The sequence below is a fragment of the Asparagus officinalis genome, chromosome 3, assembly GCF_001876935.1.
Source record: "Asparagus officinalis chromosome 3, Aspof.V1, whole genome shotgun sequence".
In the NCBI taxonomy this organism is placed as follows: domain Eukaryota; kingdom Viridiplantae; phylum Streptophyta; class Magnoliopsida; order Asparagales; family Asparagaceae; genus Asparagus; species Asparagus officinalis.
This window is the reverse complement of record NC_033796.1, coordinates 65,598,669-65,621,551: the sequence shown is the minus strand read 5'-3', so window position 1 is coordinate 65,621,551 and position 22,883 is coordinate 65,598,669. Positions and strand designations below refer to the sequence as shown.

At 40.6% G+C, this 22,883-nt stretch overlaps 1 protein-coding gene and 1 long non-coding RNA gene across 2 annotated transcripts; both read left to right on the top strand.

Moving 5' to 3' along the window:
- Positions 409-2,615, top strand: LOC109832322 (protein TOC75-3, chloroplastic-like). The gene is made up of 5 exons (XM_020399734.1): positions 409-501; positions 698-805; positions 1,411-1,602; positions 1,708-1,956; positions 2,421-2,615. The coding sequence occupies exons 1-5, from the start codon at positions 424-426 to the stop codon at positions 2,598-2,600; spliced, it is 807 nt and encodes a 268-aa protein (XP_020255323.1). The 5' UTR covers positions 409-423; the 3' UTR covers positions 2,601-2,615.
- Positions 14,384-14,791, top strand: LOC109832321. Its single transcript, XR_002244704.1, has 3 exons — positions 14,384-14,423; positions 14,500-14,616; positions 14,735-14,791. It is a non-coding gene; the product is annotated as an uncharacterized LOC109832321 (long non-coding RNA).

Sequence of the window (22,883 nt, the reverse complement as noted above, 5' to 3'; positions counted from 1 at the left end):
AGAGGACATTTTGGGTATACTTGCACAGCCAAGTCTAAGAAGGGAGAGATGAAGGGGGAGGAGGTGGCAATCAAGGTCATTCTCAAAGCAAAGGTTTGTCCCTCTCCGGAATGAGATCTGGTGTGGATTCAGATCTCATAATATTGTGTCAATAGCACCAATATAATCAGATCCGATATGCTGCTTTATTACTGTTTTCTTTTACATTGTCATCCATTTGTTGTAGATTATAGTTCCTTATTTTCATTATGTAGCTGTTAAGGAAAAATATCTCAATTGATAGCTCTTACATCACAATCTTCCTCATAACCTTGAGTTGCTGAGTATTGCAATTTATTTTTTCTTCCTATTTTTTGTTCCTACATAGAAAGTTGCGGTAGACAGATCCAACAAACTTAAGATGGGGATGCATCTGATGAGTCGATGGACATCACAGCTATAGCAAGAATGAGAAAGTTCAGAGCAATGAACAAGCTTAAGAAAGTAGCCTTGAAGTTGAAGGTGACTGATACTCATCCATTGTTTTTACCAAAAGTTTACCATTCAGAATTTATTTATTAACAATGGAGTATTGTACCCGGGCGATATGGACGGCCGACTGTGGTACTGTCAACATATCCTAATGTTTTTTGTATTTGCATGGCTTAACATTTTTCACACATTAGGAATTTAGAAAAACTGTAGTAGTTGTTCTCAGGCATCTATTCAACCTGGTGGAACAGTTACATTTGAGCATCGAAACATCAAAGGGCAAAACAGGTCCATTGTGGGCTCTGTGACATCTAGCAATCTCCTCAATCCTCAGGTAACACACATCATTATGCACTAGAACATCCTAGATTTGCAATATTTATATGTATGTATAAATGTTCTGTATACTCGAATTACATACAAGAGAATCCTAAATCTTGCAGTATATGTTTATTTGGGAAATATGGTTTGATTTGAGCTGAACATCCACTATCTAAGAGGTTTTGTCAAAATGCACTAGGCAACATGTTTCCTTTATAAATTAATGACCCAATTGTATGTTAACCTTATACATATTGGAGAATGGGTGGTTCGCGGGGCGTGCATGTTAAACACTTTTCTTCTTTTTCACACTAGCAATTTGTTGTAGAGTTTACAGATTAGAAGCATCTGGGATATCATACTGCATATGTGGACATTCTGCTTACTTTACATAAGTTTAAGGATTTTAAATTACAGCTATAGTCTGGTGAAGTTTACAAGTTTGATTTGGGATTAATCTTTGGATGATAATTAAAGGATAAGGGAATCAGTTGCGTAGGGATTTAACAAGAAAGCTAGAGAATTTCAGTTAACAAGCGCTTTTTCATTTTTACTAGTGTTGTAATTGTGCATTTGTTCTTGCTAACAGTTTGTTTGCCCTCTTATTTGCTTGTTTAGGATGATCTATCTTTCAAGCTTGAGTATGTGCATCCTTACTTGGATGGCGTGTATAATCCTCGCAACAGAACATTTCGCACTAGCTGCTTTAACAGCCGCAAGATGAGTCCTGTCTTCACTGGTGGGCCTGGGGTTGATGAAGTTCCACCTGTATGGATTGACAGAGTAGGGCTCAAAGCCAATATAACAGAGGTAGATGTTAAAGTTTTTTTCAGAATGACAGAATCCTATGCTACTGCTCTAAGGTTCCAATAGTATAAATATGTTATCCTGATGATATGTATATGCATTTCACAGAGCTTCACTCGTCAGAGCAAATTCACTTATGGACTCGTAATGGAAGAGATCACGACACGTGATGAGACCAGTACCGTGTGCACTAATGGTGCTCGGCAATTGCCTACTGGTGCTTTGAGCATGGATGGACCTCCAACAACCTTGAGTGGTACTGGTGTTGATCGTATGGCATTTGCACAAGCAAACATTACTCGTGACAACACAAAGTTTGTCAATAGTGCAATTGTTGGTGAAAGGAATGTGTTTCAGGTATCATGTCCTCTTACTGATCGTTGCTTCCAGTTTTATAGAACTGTTAACTGCAATTCTTCATATGCATCACTGTTGTCAGAGGTTCCAATGCCTATTTATCAATTGATTTTCCTACTTCAAGACAATTGACAATCGGAATTGCATGACATAAACTATTTTTCACCTATTTACTTAATGGAATTAGCTGGCCAATATAAGCCATTGGATAGTTGCAAATGATTAAAAAAAAGCCAACTTCAATGTGATATTGTGTAATAAGCATGTTACTAGTGTTTTTTTTCCCCACAGGCGTTATTTAGGAACATCTACCCTTAGGAATGCCTGTAAGAATGGATATCTTAGCATATCATTTTAATAATATTTATGCATCTTATGTGATTCTTATTTATTTTTTTGTTTTGCTTCTCTCCAATAATCACATATATCATATATCTTGATTGTCTATATTTTCTAAATTGCAGCTAGATCAAGGCCTGGGAATTGGTACCAATTTCCCATTCTTCAACCATCGTCAGCTCACACTAACCAGATTCACTCTTGGAGGACCTAATTCTGTGCGGGGATACAATATGGGTGAGTTGAGTGCGTGTAGGAATATTCTTGAGATATTGTGTATGTATATGTTTTCGATTTCATTGTGAGATGTTGAGAAATCATTGTGTGAGATGTGTATATTAAATGTAAGCAGAATAATATTGGATATAACACCGTTTGAGACATTTTTGTGTATGTATATGTTTTTGATTTCATTGTGAGATATTGAGAAATCATTGTGTGAGATGCGTATATTAAATGTAAACAGGTAGATAAATAAAACAATCAACATTAAAAAAATGCTAAAAATCAACAGGCCAAACAGTTGAAACTGTTTGGGCAAATTTTTGTCCAAACGGTTTCCACCGTTTGGGCAGTTTTTACATCCCAAACGGTTGAAACCGTTTGGGATTTTGTCCCAAATGGTTGTAACCGTTTGGGAATTTGCCCAAACGGTTGTAACCGTTTGGGAATTTGCCCAAACGGTTATAACCGTTTGGGACTTTGCCCAAACGGTTACAACCGTTTGGACGTCCGTTGGGGAATACTCATCCCCAACGGCTTTAGCCCAAACGGGTTTTTTCTTTCGCCCAAACGGTTGTAACCGTTTGGGAGGAGGATAAAAAGGAGTATGTGGAAAATTTGCTTGCTAAAGATAAAGGCAAGAGAGAGACTATTGAGCCAGATGTTGATGAAGGCAAGAGTGACACAATCAAGATGGATGAGGGTATAGATAAAGGGAAGAAGCATGAGCGGGGAACAAATGTCAATGATGATGAAGATCTTAACAAAGCAAATAATGGAGAGGGTACCACAAGATCTAACAATGACTTTTGTTCGTGATGATATTGATAAGCAGATGGGGAAAAGATCATGAAGATGAAAATCAAAACAAAGTTATTGATCATGAGGGTAGCACAAGAAAGAAGAAGATCAAGCAGTTAGCACACAAGGCAAGAGCTCCAGGGCTTAGGGCCCCAAGCAAACAAAATATGAAGAAGTCCAAATATATTTCCACCGCATTTACTACACTAGTAGAAAAACGACCAAACTAGACGGAACAATCTAAACAGAAAAAATTTCCGTCTAGGTTGGAGCAAACTAGACGGAAAATTTCCGTCTAGATTGTTCCGTCTAGTTTGGATCAAACTAGACGGAAAATTCTGTCTAGTTTGACAAACGAGAGGGAACAGTCAACTAGACGGAATTCCGTCTAGGTTGAGGCAACCTAGACGAAAAATTCGCGTCTAGGTTGCCTAGGGCAATCTAACAAGTTTGTCAGCCGCCACCCCCCCCATTTCTCTCACTCTCCTCACTCTCGCCCCTCCCTCCCCCTGCCCGACCCCCCCCCTCCGCCTCCCCCGGTAGCCCCCCCTCCCGACTCACGCCCCCTTTCGGCCCCTTATCCCCGAGCCCCCATCCTCTCTCCCCTTCCTCGACGCCTCCTCCAATCGTCCCCCCTTCCGGCCCCTCCTCCGGCCCGCTTCCCACCTCGCCCTCTCTCGCCGCCCCCCTAGGAGCCGTCCCGAGCCCCGTCCTCCCGACCGCCCTCCCGGCCCGGATCCGTCCTTACGGGCCCCCCCTTCCGCCGAGCCCCATCCGCCCCTCCCGCCCCTCCTCCAGCCTCCCCCCACCTCTCTCCGGCCCGCCCTCCCTCCGGAGCCCCCTCCTCCGCCACCACCCCTTCCCCGAAGGCTCGACCCATCCCCGCCTCCGCCCTTCCTCGACCCTTGCCATCCCTCCCCCCGCAGCCCCTCCGCTCCGTCGACCTCCGCCGCCTCGTGAGCCCCGCCCACCCACCCCCTTCCGGTGAGCCACCCATCCCTACCCTCCCCGCATCGCAGGCCGACCCTCGCCCTCGGTACCTCCCGCCCTCGACACACGCCCGCCTCCCCCATCGGCGCCCCCTCCGGACGCCCCACCCTCCGAGCCCCGCCGGCGTGTCCGTTTTGAATCAGTTTAAATGTTGATTTTTCTACTGAGAGCTTTAGAATTTCAATTTTGATTATTATTTATTTGAATTTGGTTTAAACCCTAATTATGATTAAAAAATGAACGAGTAGTTAAATTCTGAAAACCAGTAACATCAACTACAATGTTTAATTCTATTTGAACAACACTAGTAAGCATTATTGAGTTTTAAATCACTTACAAGTTTATACTCATTTAAGTTTTATGCCGTGCTATAGTATGTGTGACTTATTTAAGTTGTGGATAATTGAAATATAGTGAAATAATTTTTTTTTTAAAAAATAGAGTGATATATAACACATTAAAATTTTTATAATGTGTTATAAAATCCTAATTTAGGTGAATAAAAAAATAACGTTTCCCTAGACTTCGCGTCCAATAAATTACATGCCAATTATTTGGACTTATAATATATGATATACGACTCAGATTTGGGTAGGAGACGGAAGTTTTCTCCGAAATAATGAGGCGTTTATTTTATACTTAATCAGGAATAAAAGAAATTGGTACTGAAGATCGTAATTATTGGATGCTGTCCTTCTGCGGATGCGTAGGAAATATAGTGTGCATACATCCAACTTTGTCATACTTTGTATATTTTTATTGGCTTGAAAGTTTTGGCAAGGCACCTATTCGTTATTCTCCCGTGTCGCAATAGCCGTATGTTGTTGCTGGCGTTTCGGTTATATTAGCTGTAGCGGCAATAACATCCGCACGTGTTACAGGGAGAAGCAGGGGTAGGGTCTGCGAAATTTAAGAAATAAAAATATACAAAGTTATGAAGTTGATGTAAGCAGCTACTATATTCCTTAAGGATAGAGCCTTCCTATGACAAGCTCGTAAGATAGTGTAATTAGTTTTTACGTATGTTATTTATATACTATTTTATGTAGATAAATATTCATATTGTTAAATGATATATAAACGTATGTTTTTATGTGTGTTGAATGTATAAGAGTAATGGATGTATTAGTAAGTTATGAGACTAATGTGATTTAATATTTATTATAATTACAGATGAGGATAAATTCCTGACCAAGTCATGGATAGATATCGCCTAGACATCGTAGATTTCACGACACACGATACAAGGAGGGATGTGAAGCCTTCATGAGCGTGTATGCGGAAATCGAATCGCGAGAAATTTAAGAAGCGGCTGCTATGTACTGTCCTTGTTGTAGGTGTAGGAATTTGAAGCTGCTGAATAGAAATGATATACAGAATCACCTAATAAAATCAGGTTTTGATGAGAAATATAAATGCTGGAACTGGCATGGGGAGGGTATCACTAAAGATGAGGATCCAAATATGCATGTTGGTACGTCCGGTGGCCAACGAATAGATGACACAGAAACATTGTTGAATGATATTTTTCCTCGACCTACAGAATATGATGTTGATGATAATGTCGAGGATGATATTGGAGACAAAAGTGAAGATGATAACGAAGTTGAAGCCGAAGAGGTAGGAGGTGTCGCGAGTGTCGAAAATATTGATGATATGCATTCCTTCGCAGAAATAAAGCGAATAATGGAGCTACTAGAAGATAGTGAAAATGACTTATATGAGGGATGTACCGAGTACTCCAGATTTTCATTTATGCTGAAACTCCTTCATATTAAGACACTTAGCGGTATGTCAAATAATTATTTTGAAATGCTTCTTGATTTGCTTCGGACTGTAATCCCGGGAGGAGAGAATAGCATACCCCAAACAACTTATCAAGCTGAGAAGATTGTCTCTGCTCTGGGTCTTGATTATAATAAGATTGATGCATGTCCGAATGATTGTATTTTGTACCACAAAGCCAATAAAGACCTTCAAGAGTGTCCGACATGTGGAGTTTCTAGGTGGAAACAGCGCACAAATTCTTCAACAAGGATTACAACGGAGACAGGGATAACACAGAAAAAAATTCCAGTTAAAGTGCTTCGACATTTTCCATTGGCTCCTAGATTGCGAAGATTATACATGAAGCAAGCGATATCGAGTCAAAGAACTATGAGGTGGGCATAAGGATGATTAGAGTAGACGATGGTAAAATTGAGACATCCTGGCTGATCGGGCTTTAGGCTTGGAAGCATGTTGATAAAAATTTATCCTCGTTTGGGCCGAAGATTGCAGAAATGTAAGATTGGGTCTATCAACGACGGATTCAATGCTGTCATCGACCGCGCGGCTTCCGCAATCAGGGAATCCAAGGACGCGAGCAAGGCCCGTTCGACGATATTAAAACTAAGAAGAGATGAAAGTTGGCTAGACTCCGTCTTCTCAATCTAATACCTAAGCGTCAAGAAATCAAACGAACGGCACAGTCCCGATCACAGTAATGAGAATATAATAAACCACTACATTCAGAAGCGCGAAAAGATCATATCACAACTGACAATGATCATCCAGAGCATAATATCGGGCCAAACATGCCTCTTATACAACTATCTGAATGGAAATACTGAAGAATATAAAATACAATGATCAGGGCGGAAAAGGAAAATAACTAGGAAAATAAACTGAATCGGAATAACTGAGGCTTCAACTCTTCTTCTGCTTCGTCTAGCAGGAGAGCTCCTCTGAGAATACTCGGTCTGGCGCATCTCCAAGCTGAACCTGTTCTTCTTCTAAGTCTGACGTACAACAGAGAAAACAAGTGCAGGGCGTCAGGTGCATGGCGCATCAGGCAAGATGCACGCGAAAGGAAAGAATAGAAGCGGTCGTGCGACCAATGCACTAATGGTAATAACAATGGAAACATGCAACTGAATACTACCTAATCTGAAATATAATTTTACTACTAGAATAGAATAATCATAAAAATCTAGTGAAATCAACCAAGTAACAAGTTCGATCATACAGCTTAGGGCGATCAGATATCATCCACGTAACAGAGTCATAGCACATAGATAGAATTAATATCTGTAAAAATCTACAACTCGAGGACCAGTAGTACGTGCGGCGAAATAATCCTCAAACAAGGAAACCGCTCTTGTATTAGCCATATGTCTCGAATTGTAAATAATTAAATATTAATCGCTGATCTAATGTACGAAAGAAACACAACTGGCCTACATCTCACAGAGAATCATACCTAGCGCAAGAAACAAGGTCTGTAACTAGCCATTCTATAACAGGTCACCTTGGTCACATCTTCACACAGAGCCAACGCGTGCATGATCTACCTGGATAACTGAGCTGTTTCACAATCCTCTAGACGTGCATCCAATCGCCGCGAAACGGTTCTGGTGAGAGGACTAAGCCGAAATCCGATTTCGGGGCCTGGGTTGACGACTCAGCAAAACTTCGGTGACCGAAACGATTTTCACTGACCAAGGCGAAACGGTTCCACTTGGCGCCAAGCAAACTAACCCCCAGTGCGAAACGGTTCACTGGTTCCTAAGTCTGGAAGACTAGCATCACAGTCTTATCCGATCAGATGAACTTAATTCGCCCATCCAACTGCTTCTGGACTTTGCTAAGTCACCATATAGCACAGGTTTCTAAGTCTTAAACAAGGACACAGCCAGGCCAGCACTAGTCTTGGAATTCTAAGCGCTTCTCAGCATAACAAAGAGTTAATAAATTAGCAACTAAATCATATACAACAAGCTCATAAGACATGGACACAAGTTAATGAACATTAAGAAACATAAATCATGAAAATTATATAATCCGCTTTTCTAAAATAAATCCTTTAAATTTCTTTATAATGTTCTAAAATAATTCGGCTTTTTATAAAATAATTCTAAAAAATATTTATATAATGTTCTAATAATTTCTTTTATAAAGCTTTCTTAAAATTACTGACATTAATTGCTAAATTGATAGCTTATTCTATAAATAATTCTTTTTAAATTTAATTATTCTACAATAATCTTTTTGTAAAACAAATTGCTATTGTTTTATTATAAGTTACTCTAAAATGATTTTTCACGCAAAATAATTTATTATCATTATTTTAAAAAATGATTATTTTGTCAAATAAATCCTTAAAAAATCATAACTAATCTAAAATATTTTATTTTATTTTTAATCTTTTACAGTATCTATTATCAAATATTATTTTAGGAATAATCATTTCGTCAAATAAATCCGTACAGGTGCTAGCAGTATAATGTATTCAATGTGAAATGGTCATACGTTATTGTCGGCAGCAGGTCGCGTTTCGTTCACTGATACTTCTATAGCGTTATAGTTCTTGGCAGTCCAATATGTTCACGAGACAGTCGCGTATTTGTAACGACTATAAGTTATTCGGGGTAACGAGTTCGTATGCATAATAAATCTGTAATATCAATCTTAAAATTATACTGAGGGCAACAGAATAGGAATCGCTTGGGCAAACAACTAATTAAATGCAGGGCGCCCCCGGATCTAAGAATTGTGATAAGTCAAAAGGAGGTATCGGATCCTTGTCGCCTCGGGGGTTTTTGTTCGAACGATTCGATCGCCGGGGCGTGGGTACGCGGGTCTACATCTGAGCTATAGGCTCGGTCTAGAGGGTTGGCGGCGCACCGTCAGCGAGAACGAGGTCGTCAGCAACGTCGACAGCGAGGCGAGGACAGCGACGAGGCTGCTGGAAAGTGATGCGTGGCGCGGACGAGCGGCGGGCTGAAGGAGTCGGGCGAGCCTCAGAGGAGCGCTGCTTGGCGGTTGTGGCGGTGTCGACGGCGCGCGGGCGGTTGCTGCAGGATGATCGACAGATGAGAGGCGGCGAAAGGAGAGGCTGGCGGTGTTGTCGGCGTAGGAGGAGGGCGGCTGGAGTGGCTGGTCGGGTCGACGGGCAGGGGGGAGGGCGTGTAGGCTGCCCTCTAGGCCTGCGGATCTGGAGCCTGGCCGGAGCGATGCGGCTGGCAGGGGATGAGAGGTGAGAGAGGAGCGACTGTGGGCGCGCGAGCTGGGCGGCGGTCGGAGGCAGATGGCGCGGGCGTTACCAGCAGGAGAGGAGCTGCGCGGGTCGAGCTCAGTGGGCCGGCGGAGCTTTGGGCGGAGGAAGAGGAGGTCCGGGTGGGGCGGCGAGGCGGAGCTCATGGGAAGAGCGGGCGACCGTCGGTCAGCGGCGGAAGGCGGGCGGAGGAAGGTGCAGCGGCGAAGTCGGAGGGGCGAGGTCGGAGGCTAGCGGCGGAGGGCTCGAGCTCGAGCTCGAGAGACGAGAAAGAGAAAGAAGAGTAGAAGAGAGTGTATCGAAGAGAGAGAGAGGGGCTGGTTGGTTTAAATATGGTAAAGAATAATAATAAAAAATTTTAAAAAATAATTAATATGGAGGGATGATTCGTGTGGAGCCGTTTTTTTTGAAAAGAAGAGGAGGGAGAGATACGGGTGTTGGGGTTTCGTGGGAAGCAAATAATTTGGGAGTATTTTCAAATAGTTTCAGGTATTTGTAAACGAAATAATTAAATAAATAATTTGTGGGTATTTAAGAATTAAACTAATTAGCATAAAATTATCTAGCAAATAAAAACGTAGCATGTTGAGCGTACTAATACAACAGTTGATAACGAAACATATCGAATATAGCCGCATATTGTACATATTAACGAGAATCAACTAATAATAAAAATATATTTACTTAGCATTTAAAATCAAATTAATTATGTGATAATTATCTACTACCGATAAACGTACAGCTTTGCTAATACGACAGCTGATACGTAATAATTAAATAATACTCATAATTGTAGCACGAAATAATACGTAATTAATAATTGCAATATAATACAAGAATTAATCGTAATAAGTAATAATACGAACTATATTATTTAAAATAATACGTAATCAGTATCAGTAACACAACGATAAATCCTAGAAATTTTCATGTGGCACTAAATTAATTTGATAAATATAAAAACTATTTAAATAAATATAAAACTTTAGACTTTTAAATCATAGAAAATTCTAGAAATCGAGAAAATACAAATCTGCTTTAAAAATGCAATAATTATATTTTAAAATACCAAAATTTATTTTTAACTAGTATTCAAAATTTTAGGTCATGTTACCAATCCTATTTGGGGTAATGAGCTCTGGCTGGTCTACGTGGCCAGTTGTATTAATGCCATATAATTTACCTCCATTGCTTTGTATGAAATAGCCATTTATGATACTTTCATTATTGATACCTGGTAAGCATGCTCTGGGAAATGATATTGATGTCTACTTAGAGCCTCTAATTGATGAGCTAAAACAATTATGGTCTGAGGGTATTTTAGCATATGATGCCCATTTAAAAGAGTCGTTTAGATTACGTGCTATTCTACTATGGACGATTAATGATTTTCCAGCTTATGCTAATCTGTCAGGGTACTCTACGAAGGGCAAGTGTGCTTGTCCTGTATGTGGTCCAGAATTTGAAGCTATTCAATTACCACATAGCCGAAAGAGTTGTTATTGGTTTAATCGAAGGTGGTTACCCTTGAGTCATAAGTACAGAAAATTATCAGCTAAGTTTGATGGTACAGTTGAGAAAAGAATAAAGCCGCGTCAACTGACAGGTATTGAGATCGTTTAATTACTTGAGGGGTTTCCAAAAGTTGTGTTTGGGAAAAAACGCTATTCTAAATTTAACACGCTCGGAGTAAGAGATTACTTAAAGTTAAAAAAGCCATTGAAGCGTAAGCGAAAGGTCCGTAAAATGCAAGTTGAGGACGAAGCCCAAACATTACCTAGAGGATGGACTAAATTTAGTATCTTCTTTCAGCTACCTTACTGACAGAATCTAAAAATCCGACACAACTTAGATGTTATGCATATTGAGAAAAATATATGTGATAACATAGTATCAACTCTCCTACAAGATGCAAACAAGTCGAAGGATGATCTACGGGCGTGCCAAGATCTGACTGCTTTGAATATCCGAAATGATTTGCAAGCTCAAGACGTTGGCCTTAAAAAGTTAAAGTTGCCTCCGTCTCGTGTTATAATGTCAAATGAGCAGATGTAACGAGTTTGTGAAATTCTCAAATCGGTAAAGTCACCGGATGGTTACTCTGCTAACATTTCAAATAATGTCCAGGTGCAAGAGAGAAAACTCTTAGGTCTGAAGACACATGATTATCACGTTCTTCTCTATCAATTGCTCCCTGTTGCAATCTGTAACAATATGGATAAAGAAGCGTCGAAGATTACTATTGAGTATTGTGGATTTTTTAGAAAATTATGCTCTAAAGTCATAGATGTATATGACTTTAAGAAACTTGAAGCCGATGTCCGAGTTACTCTATGCAATATGGAAGTAATATTCCCTCCTTCATTTTTTACAATTATGGTCCATCTTACCCAGCATCTTGTAAGAGAGGCTAGAATCGCCGGTCCTGTTACTTATCATTGGATGTATCCGATTGAAAGGTAATTTACGATTTTTCTTATATTTATTAATTGTATACGCGTTTTTCAAATTACCGTGCTAATAATTAACTTTTATGATTATAAGATACTTGGGCTGCATGAAAAACAATGTTCGCAATCGAGCTCGTCCCGAGGGCTCGATAGCTGAAGGATACGTGGCTAACGAATGCTTTGTGTTTGCATCACGTTACATGCGTAAGAAGAAAACCACATCTCAAGCACCTCAAAAGGAGAGGAAGCGTGAAAAATACCCGAGATCTCTCTTAGATCAAATTCATGCATATGTGTTGGAAAACCTTGATATGTTCGAAGACTATCGAAGGTAACAAATAAAATCTGTAATATAGATGAGAAATATTCATTTTATAGGAATGCAGCGCATAATATTCAGAAAAGACATAGGAAAGAATTTTCTGATTGGTTAAGATTTGATGTAAGTGTTTTACAATTAATTATTGAACATTCATAATATAACATCGCCTAAATATTCTCAAATTGTTTGTCTTAGGTTGAAAAATCACTTCTTGATGATACTACATTACCAGATGAAATTATTATCCATGCACAACGTCCTTGAAATTATTATCCATGCACAACGTCCTTATCACGAAGTGAGATGTTATAATGAGCATTTGGTGAATGGATATAAATTTCAAACGTTAGAGACCGATGATAGGAGGGTAACTCAGAACAGTGGGGTCATGGGCTTGTTTGCTCAAGAATGTTTTTCAAGTATAAGAGATCAGAATCCAATTCTAGCTGACATATTATATTATGGCCAATTAGAAGATATTGTTGAGGTAATTTACGGGTTTGGTAAACCAAAACAATGTACTTACACGATGTTCAAGGTTCGGTGGTGTCCTGCAAAAAAGCAAAAGGATCATTATGGATTTACACTAGTCAATCTTCACCGAGAAGTATATACGGATGAGAAATTCATTTTCGCAGAACAAGCTGATCAGTGCTTCTATGTGAAAGATCCGAATGTCATGTCTGATTGGGTGGTTTTGTACAAGGAGCCAAGATCTGTTGTTCTTCCTAATAACAATGAAAAAAATATTGAAGAAAGTGAAGATAATTATAGTGAACCAATCGGTTCATCTGATGATGTTTGGCAAGAATTCTCTTACGCACAGAATGTGGCGCTGGATGTAGGTATGAACTATATATGTTACACCACATTATCGATTTTTATCTTATCATAATAAAAACAATAATGCATTTCATAACAACATATCTCATGAGCATGTATACAATTTTTTCTTAACAATTGTCTTTATTATATTTGCAGATGAGGAGGATTAGGAGGCTCTTTGACTAGCCGGCTGATCGATCACGGAGTATCACGCCAGGTAGTGGTGCTGATGATCAACTACCTTCTCCAGATGCAGGTATAAAAATTAATTAATACTTTAATATATTTTATAAATTTTTAGTTATCTAGCTCATAGTGTTCATTTGTTGCAGATGCGGGATATTCATCACCCGGCGGTTCTGATGCAGCACCAGAACAATCCCCCGACACAGGTATTAAATATTTAATAATTGATAATGGTCAATTAAAATTTAATATTATTGATTCTTCTTTCTTATGTAGGTGCTACTTGGACCCCGACATATCCATCATATACATTCCATACTGATTTGCGGCCAAAGACCCAGGACTTTCTCAGTTTACCTTTACCTCCGGACTCTCATAAGTCCAAGGCTGACTTAAGGAAGTACCACCCACGTGCTGCGATAAGGTATCAGGAAATGCTTCCTACGTTGGAGACTAGGAAAGCTGATGCACTCGCAGCAAAAGAAAGAGAGATAGCGAATGGTAAATTATATAAATACTTTTAATTTTCACATTTGTATATTATATGATATATTATCATGTTGTCATTATTGTAGGTGCTAAGAAGGATCGCATAGAGGGACGACGTGGCGGAGGTAAGCCTGATTCTAAACAACCGCCAAGAGGAATGAGGGCCATTATTAGGTGGAATAGTTCTAATTTACCCGTTGGTCCTTGGTCGGCCCGATTGAATGCATATATTGGGGTTCTCGTGCGTAGAGCGACCATTATCAACCCTTATTTTCATTTTCGAGAATTACCATGGACCGCATACGAGGCGATATGGACTGCGCTTATGGTAAGTGCATATTGTTTTAGATTTTCCTTTATTAATAATTAGTAATTGATATTAAATTATCCTTACTAAATGTGTATGTAAATCTACAGGACTGCTTCTGCCTTGAGGAATTTGAGGGGGCTTGGAATTATGTGTTTAATGTCAAGGTTGAAGCAGTCCTCAAACAATGGAGGCATGAGATCAAACATGAAACCTATGACAGGTATGAGGAGGACTGGCAGAGGTTTTTAAACCTCGATGACCGAGTTGACGAGATTCATTTCGCGACTCTCCTCATGTATTGGGACAGTGATGCCACCAAGGTTAGTTTCATGAAATTTAGTTTATAATTTTAAGATATTATTTCGTTTTATATTTGCAGAATTTTTTTTAAAGAATAAATCCACGAAGGGGTCAGAAAATAGAAGAAAGAAGCTGCATGACCATCACTTGGGCTCACACTCCTACGCCAATCTGGAGGATGTTTATTGTCAAGATACGGTATATGTCATTTAAAGATTTAAAAGATCTTAATGTTTAGTATGATTATGAAATCTCATAATTTATAATATGACAGGGGAAATCATTAATGCCGATACACTTGAGGGCCAGAGCGGCATATGGTACTTTTCGTGAACAATATAGGGGTGATGAGAGGAATCGGGATAAGATCACAAAAAATCTCGAGTTAGTGGTGAGATTTATACATATCTTGAGTAGTATTATTAATTCTATTTTGTTAACATTACGAGGAAACGAGAACACAAATAATATGGTCATTATCTTGAATTAACTATAAATTTGTGCTTTAGGAGGGATTTGAGAACGCATCCAAGGAGGCTGCATCTGTCTACATTTCGCAGGAGGAGGAACAAACCGAGCCGGACCCTCACATGCTTTCTGCAGAGGAGAACATCAATCTCACACAGAACTTGATGGGTCATAATAGGTAAGGATGGTGAAAAATCGAATCAATTTGAATACTACATACTATTTATATTTGTTTACCATTATTGAATTTGAGAGCAAAGTTTAATATTTATTTCTCCCTAATAATAGGAGAGGAAGATATCATCTGCATGGTGTCAGAGCTTCACCCGGTATAAGCATTAAATCGTCCACAACATCCTCTACACCATCTACATCGCATAGAGCAGCCACAAGCAGTTTCCAGGCTATGCCATTTGTCGCACGTATCTCTGCCTTCTTGATTGACAAAATTGACCCGGAGCTACATATTCAGGTGACTAATGAGATGACTAGAGTTGCGCTGACGGCGAACTCGATGGACGATCTCATGGGGTATGTTATACAATATTTAGGCGGTGCTATTCCTTATAGCGCGTATGGTGGTTTCATACGGATCATTAGCTCGATTGGCGATAATTCCAGTGCTAGACAGAGTAGTGCTCAGGTATCTTATTTTTTCTTATATTTATAAATTTATTTTTATCTAATATGTTATCAAACACCACATAATGATTATTTAATTAAACATTCAGAGTGGAGATATTGGAGGGAGCAGCACCCGTTCTCGTAATCGGGATAGAGATACCCCCGCCGACGACGATGGATGAGGTTTTTTTATTTTTAATATAATAAACAGTTTTATTTGTTATAACACTACATTTATTCATGTCGTGTATTATCTTAGTCATGTGCATTGTTAGTATATATGTTGTTGGATGTGTTTTAGACGGAACTAATTGATGTATATTTTGAAGTGGATGGTTGGATTTGTACAATGTGTTGGATTTGGTTATATAGATGTTTTTGAATGGAATTGTTATGAATTTTGATTATGATTGGATGGTTGAATGTGGCGTGTACAGTATTTTCTGGATGTATTCAAATATTAATGTAATTGTACAGGGAAATACAAATTTTAATTATTATTTTTTCCCCTGAAAAAAGGTAATCTAGACGGAATTCTGTCTAGATTGAGTCAACCTAGACGGAATTTCCGTCTAGGTTGTGAAAAACCAACCTAGACGGAAATTCCGTCTAGTTTGACAGACCAGACGGAATTCCGTCTGATCTGTCAACCTAGACGGAAATTCCGTCTAGGTTGACAAACCAGACGGAATTCCGTCTGGTTTGTCAACCTAGATGGAATTCTTTATTCCGTCTAGGTTGACTTCCGTCTAGATTGATCAACCTAGACGGAATTCCGTCTAGTTTGCATCAATCTAGACGAAAGCAAAATAAACCACTCAAACTAGACGGAATTCCGTCTATATGACCTAATCTAGACGGAATTTCAATCAACCTAGACAGAAATTTCCGTCTAGGTTGATCGTTTTTCTACTAGTGCTAAAGATAAAAAAAGGGTAACAATATGCAGTAGCATTATTGTGAATGATGATGGAAAAAGACAATACTGCTGAGATATTATGATCCATCTTGTTACTGTGATATGTTGGCGTTCTGTCCCATGTCTGGAGCTAAACAATGGTTATTGAAAAAACTAGATGAAGGGATTCCATTTTTTCACAATTTCATCATACGATTACTTGACTGCAACAAGTTCTTGACTTGCTCATTGTATTTGAGTAGAATTGATGAAAGCTTGAAAATTCAGATATACAACTACCTGGGCTTCTTGGAGGGGATATTACCAATGAAATACGTGGGACTGTCGCTGCTAAGAGGCTTACTTATCTTGACTGTTCTACTCTAATTGACAAGATATCAAGTAAATTCCAAACCTGGCAGCATAAAAGGAAACTATCCTATGTGGGAAGACTTCAGCTTATCAAGTCAGTAATTCTGGGAATTCAAACCTATTGGATCAGCAATTATATCCTACCATTCAAATCTTTGGAAAAAATTAATAGACTTTGCTCTGAGTTTCTTTGGGGACATAAAATTTATATGGTTTCCTGGGATACTATCTGTCAAAGCAAGAAAAAAGGGGGTTTGCATCTATTTTTAGCAAGGGCATGGAACTTTGTAGCTGCAACTAAACTCCTATGGCTGATTCACTTGAAAAAAGATTGGTTATGGATCAAATGGATACATGAAAACTACTTGCAAGTTTGGCAAGTTCAAAGTAAAGTGAATGATGTCGCACGCCTATGCGGAAGCGTGCACGCGCACACCGAACGAGTCTGAGATCACGGGAAGAAGATGACCACACACAAGCACAATCCAATCCCAAATACGACAAATCCAACCAAACACAGAGATATATATGGTTCGGCAATTTGCCTACGTCCACGAGGAGAGGATTGTTTTCGCTGAAAGTTACCTTCATTGTTGAATTCATTATAATATTAATTGTTTACAAGAGAATTCAAGTTTTCAACAAAAGAAAATAAAAGGTTACAACTTTCTTGAAAAATAACACAAGATCCGTTTGTCGTTTCTTGCTTGTGTGAGTCTTTAGCCGGTGATGGAGACGTCGATATCCGTGGACTACCTGACAATCAGATCAGATCTAGAACTCCGTCGATTCGCGAAGGAATCTAGAAGTAGAAGCGCTTATCTCGACAACGGCGAGATAATTGCTCTTCTTAAGATTATCGCAACGGGATAATCTTAAGGAACGGACACGGGTGATGCAGAGATCTGAAGAATCTCTCTCTCTTACGTTGACGAACTTGATTAATCTTCAGTCTGACAGGGCTTCGCCAATTCTCCAAAATTCCAGATCTGAAAAAAGAGGGTCATGAGGCTGTATTTATAGGCTCCAAGGAAATCCGGGCGGTTAAAACCACGTAACGACCGATTTTTAGGGCTGGAGACACCCAGGGTGTCTCAGCGAGGCCGAGACACCCTTGGCCGAGACACTCTAGGGTGTCTCGCATGTGCCGAGACACCTCGGGGTGTCTCAACTCAGGCTGAGACGCTTCTTTTTGTATAATCGTCCGTATCCGCCGTAATTTCTTCATCCGAACTCGGATTTGAGTGATTCAAAGTGCGTTGGAAAGCTGACGAGGAGTTCTATAAGCTCTGATGATTAGATCATTGTGGATTAAGCTGGGATAGGAGCATCGTTTTGTCTTTTGTAAGTGACGCGGGGCTCCCGATCAGTTCGTGTCTTCGTTATTCTGAAATTCTGTTACTTCACGTAGTTCGTCGATTCACTTCAAGCGTTCATCGACGTCAATCAAGCTTCTGTGACTTGGATAGTGATGTTCCTCATCTTCTCTTAGCTTTGAGCTGCTCACGGAGACCTATAGGTAATTTTTAATGCCTACAGATACCCCCTCCAAAGCGGTCCAGACTCGTTTCTTTTATAGAAGAGGCTGGAATACTTTGGATGTGATTGGTCCAGTCTTCGATCGATGTAAAGGACCTTTAATTAGCTTCAACTCTTGGCTCCTTCGATTTTTAGTCTATTCGATGCTTTGACGAATAGCTAAAGTCCTTCTGGCGCTGCGTTTATCGCCTGGCCATCGTCGGAGTCTCGAGTCTACAATCGGTGAGTTGAGTTTGGCTCGTGTCATTGAATTGACTTAGAACCGACTATCTCCGTCACATCGACTCTTTCATTGCAACACATTGATTGGCGTTGACCTAGGGCTACGCATTGACCTGCGTTGACCTAGGGTTTCGAATCGTCTGCCATTGTCTTTTGTATCGCAACGCGTTGATTAGCGTTGACCTAGGGTTATGTGTTGACCGGCGTTGACCTAGGGTTTCGGATCGCCCGACGTTAATACAGTTTATACTCGTATGTTTGTTGGAGTATACACAGTTTAAGCTCTTGAGGTATTGGAGCATGGCATTCCTAAATGTCGGAGTTGCAGGACCAACTTTGAAAGTTGATTCATCTGCATGTATGGATCTTATCCTGAAGTTGTTGGATGCTCAAGTCACGAGACCAACTAATGAAGATGATGCATCAATGACTCACATTTATAGAATTTTTGGCAAATTCTCAGCCATCAACGGGTTTGATTAGCCTTTACCGACTACCGTTTAAGTCGGGCTAGCATGCAGATTGTTTTAAGTCCGTTCCGCATGTAACGTTAAGCTAAAAGAGTTAACCCTTTTAGTGCTATGATATTGAATACGTAGACTTCGTCTTTCTCCTGTGAAAAGACTAAACAGCGACGTGTATCAGACGTAGACTTAGGATTTTTGGCAAATCCTCAGCTATCAACGGATTTGATATGCCTTTACCGACTACCGTTTGAGTCGGGCTAGCAAGCGGATTGTTAAAATCCGTTCCGAATGTGACGTTGTGCTAAAGGAATGAACTCCCTTAGACTTGATGCTACGACTTCGAATACGTAGATTTCGCTATTGTTACGGGAATAGGCTACCCGGCAACGCGTGTTAGGCGCTGACTTATCCTTACTTAGGATTCAGGATAAAAATCTCCAGACTCAGATTCTGGTGTCTTCTTCAATCGGTAAAAGACTAAACCGGCAACGCGTATTAGGCGTTGGCTTATCCCTGCTTAGGCTTCGGGATAAAATTCCCCGTGCGTGTGAAGCACAGATTTTGGCATTATTAATAACAACCTGCCACAATATTGAATATGTGGGCTTTTGTCCTTTTTACGGTTAAGGACTAACCGACGACGCGTGTTAGGCGCTGACTTATCCCTTCTTAGGCTTCGGGATAAAATTCTCCCGACTGGAATTCCGGTATCTTCTTCAATAGGTGAAAGACTAAACCGGCAATGCGTGTTAGGCATTGACTTATCCTTACTTAGGCTTCAGGATAAAATTCCCCAGACTGGAATTCTGGTGTCTTTTTCAATCGGTGAAAGACTAAACCAGCAACGCGTGTTAGGCATTGACTTATCCCTACTTAGGATTCGGGATAAAATTCCTCGTGCGTATAACGCACGGATTTTGGAGTTGAAGGCTGGTGTCTTCTCTTGGGGCAAAGACGAGCCCAAAATGGGAGAGGAAGAATTTTATATTCTATCTCCCGAAACCGAAGAGGAAGAATTTTATATTCTATCTCCAGTGCAGAGAAAACTCAAAGTGGGATCTCTACCTTGAGAATCTGAAGAGTAAAACTAGGAGTGGGATCTCCACTCCGAGAATCGAAAGATTCGGATAATCCTAACTGTCGAAAGGTTTGATTACCGAACTAAAGGTGAATTCCTCGTTTATCGAGAGTGAATTGTGGTTTTGGCCCTAACTGTAGGAAGGTTTGACCAAACAAAAGTTAGAGACGATCCTAACTGTAGGAAGGTTTGATCACTCGATTTGTGGGCCTCTCATTCATTGGAGGAATCGAGAGGAGATTTTAGTTGTGGTCCTAACTGTAGGAAGGTTTGACCAGGTAGACAGTAGGAGTGGGAGTACAAATCACAGTAAGAGTGTTGACTTGTACAATTCACTCAGAGGGGGTTCCTGATGTTAAGTGACAAATACTTAACACGGAAGGGTTTAACAATCATCAATGATTAGGATATTAAAATTCCAAGTACTATGTCTGGACTTAACAATAGGAATGTTGAGTGCACAGACGCATTGGAAGTTTGAGTGGATTCTACCGAAAGGAATTTTTGGTGGTCCCACCGTCAAATAGTCTGATCGGTGGGGGATTTTGTGGTGGAAGACTGTGAGTCATCAAACACCAATAGGAGTTTTGTGAGGGAAGATTGATCCAACGAAGCGATCGAATCTCGTCTCAGTAAAAGAGTGTTCGAAAATCACAGTGGGGGTTTAGTGTTTATCACTTTGTTTGTAATGATCGGGTTATCCCTAAGAAAATTACATATAGTATTCTTCCAGAAACTTCCCGTTATATGAATATTGAGAAGCAGTTTATACTCTTATACTTGTCGGAGGATTGAGAAGCAGTTTATACTCTTATACTTGTCGGAGTCTTGGAAGGAGCAGTTTATACTCTTATACTTGTCGGAGTGTTGCCGTTCTCATTTGGCTTATCCTAGCGTTATGACGCCGGCTTCAACCAAGGTTTGGATGATATTCTTTAAAGTAAAGCAAGCCTTGGTGGGATGAAGGATCCTCCTGTGGTATGCGTGGTACTTCGGATCCGTAGTATTGTCAGCCTCCTCCTGATTCGTGATGGGTGGCAGCTTGATCTTGTTGTTTTCAAGAAGGGTCTCGAAGATGGTTGGAACGTCTTCGTCTTTGAATGAGTAATCTTTTTGGAGCCTTGGATCCGAAGTCTTCTGCTGTCTTCGGGGCTGCTGTTGCGACGTCTGATTAACATCAACAACTGTTGTAGGTGGCTTCCCTTCATCATGGGAAACGAGACTCGGATTCAGAGGGTTAGCCATCAGTTGGTTTCTTTCGACCTTCCTCCTTCTGAGGAAGCGTTCGGCCTGCTCTCCGCGTACCTTCAACTCTTTCCACGTATTGAACGGCTCTACTCCCATAACGTCCAAGTTGTTATGACAAGTCTGCAAGACAAATTCCTCCGTGACGGGATCCTTGCAGTTCATTGCCTGATTGCGGAATCGTTTGATGAAGGTATCCACCGACTCTCCGTCTTTCTGTTTCTCATCGAAGAGTGTCCTGATTGACACTTCGGCGTCATCATCGAAGAAATGAGCGAGGAACATGCTCTCCAGGTCTTCCCAGTTGTTGACGCTTCCAGCCTTAAGACGGCGGTACCAATCGAAGACAAGCCTATGAAGAGTGCCAACGAATGACCGAACCATCAAGGCTTCATTGTCGGAGATCATACCCAAGTGGGACTTGAACTAGATCAGATGCTGAGTAGGCGAGCCCTTCCCGTCGAATGGCGTGAAGTTGATCAGGTTGAACTTTGCCGGATACAGAATCGAATCCTACTTTCTTGGGTAGGGAGATGGAATACCGGTCCTTTTTATCCCCTGAGCAGACATCAGCGTGTTGATTTTGCTCTCAAGGTCCTTTATTTTCTTGTCCTCATCTGTATCAGATTTTGAACGATTCCTGAGAGGAATAACGGGGCCACTCCCAGTATTGTCATCTTCGGTGGGACCACCCTCAGTATTGTTGTCTTCGATAGGACCACCCCCAGTGTTCTGGTCTAAGGGAGGGTTCTCAGCATTGAGACGTTCATCCACCTCTGAATCGTTACCTGCTTGGTTAGCAAGGTTGCGACGGCTAGATTCACTTAATTGATTAGACAGGACCCAAATTTGTTGATCATGCTCTTCCCTCATTCGCATCATGGTCATTTCCATTTCGAACTTGAAGTTCTCTTTTTGTTTGGCCAAGGCATCCTTAACCATTTTGGCTACTTCCTCGGTGTTAATCACAAACACTTCTCGGGATTGTCCCGGACTGGATATCGTATTATCAGAAGTGATTGTCGAGTTAGCATCCGATGCTTCATCATCCGAGGATAACCCTCTCAGCATTCTCTGATAATCTCTTTGTATAATAGTTCCTGATCGTAACCGAGTTAAACGATGTGATACAAGCGAATCAGAGCTAGAAGGTCGAATCGATTTTCTCTTATCAACCATATTGATGGTAACCTCTGGGGGTTCGTCACCTTGAACGACCAATCATTTCCTATGGAGACGTTTTGGATTAGACTTAGCCTTTCCGTTGGAGATCCTCTCTAATACCGAGACCCTCTGCGGAGCGGTCTTGGGGTAGCTACACGCTGATAATACTGCCCTGATAATTTTGGTACACGGACAGCGAGAGTCCGCTTCTCGGGCACTTCTCTTTCGAGATTTATTCGTACCCCCAGCTCGATAGTACAACTCATCGACGTTGCGGTCAGAGCAACCTATCGGCTGTTTACATAAATTCTCAGGTATAACGCATTCTTCTGTCTGACACGTTTTCATCTGAGTAAACATCATATTGTTGGCATCTGCAGGAGTTACACGTTTGGAATCACACATTTGTGAGGGTGAAACCTTAACGGGCTCATGGTTTTCTAAACGCACCCCTAAGTAGGCCGTTGCAGAAATCAAACTGTTAGGTGGTTGCGTACGACCCCCAGTCTGGATGTTTGCTCGGGGTTCCTTCAATGGTCCCAAGCATTCCTTAACAGGCGCTTTGCCTCGATCTTCGGGTA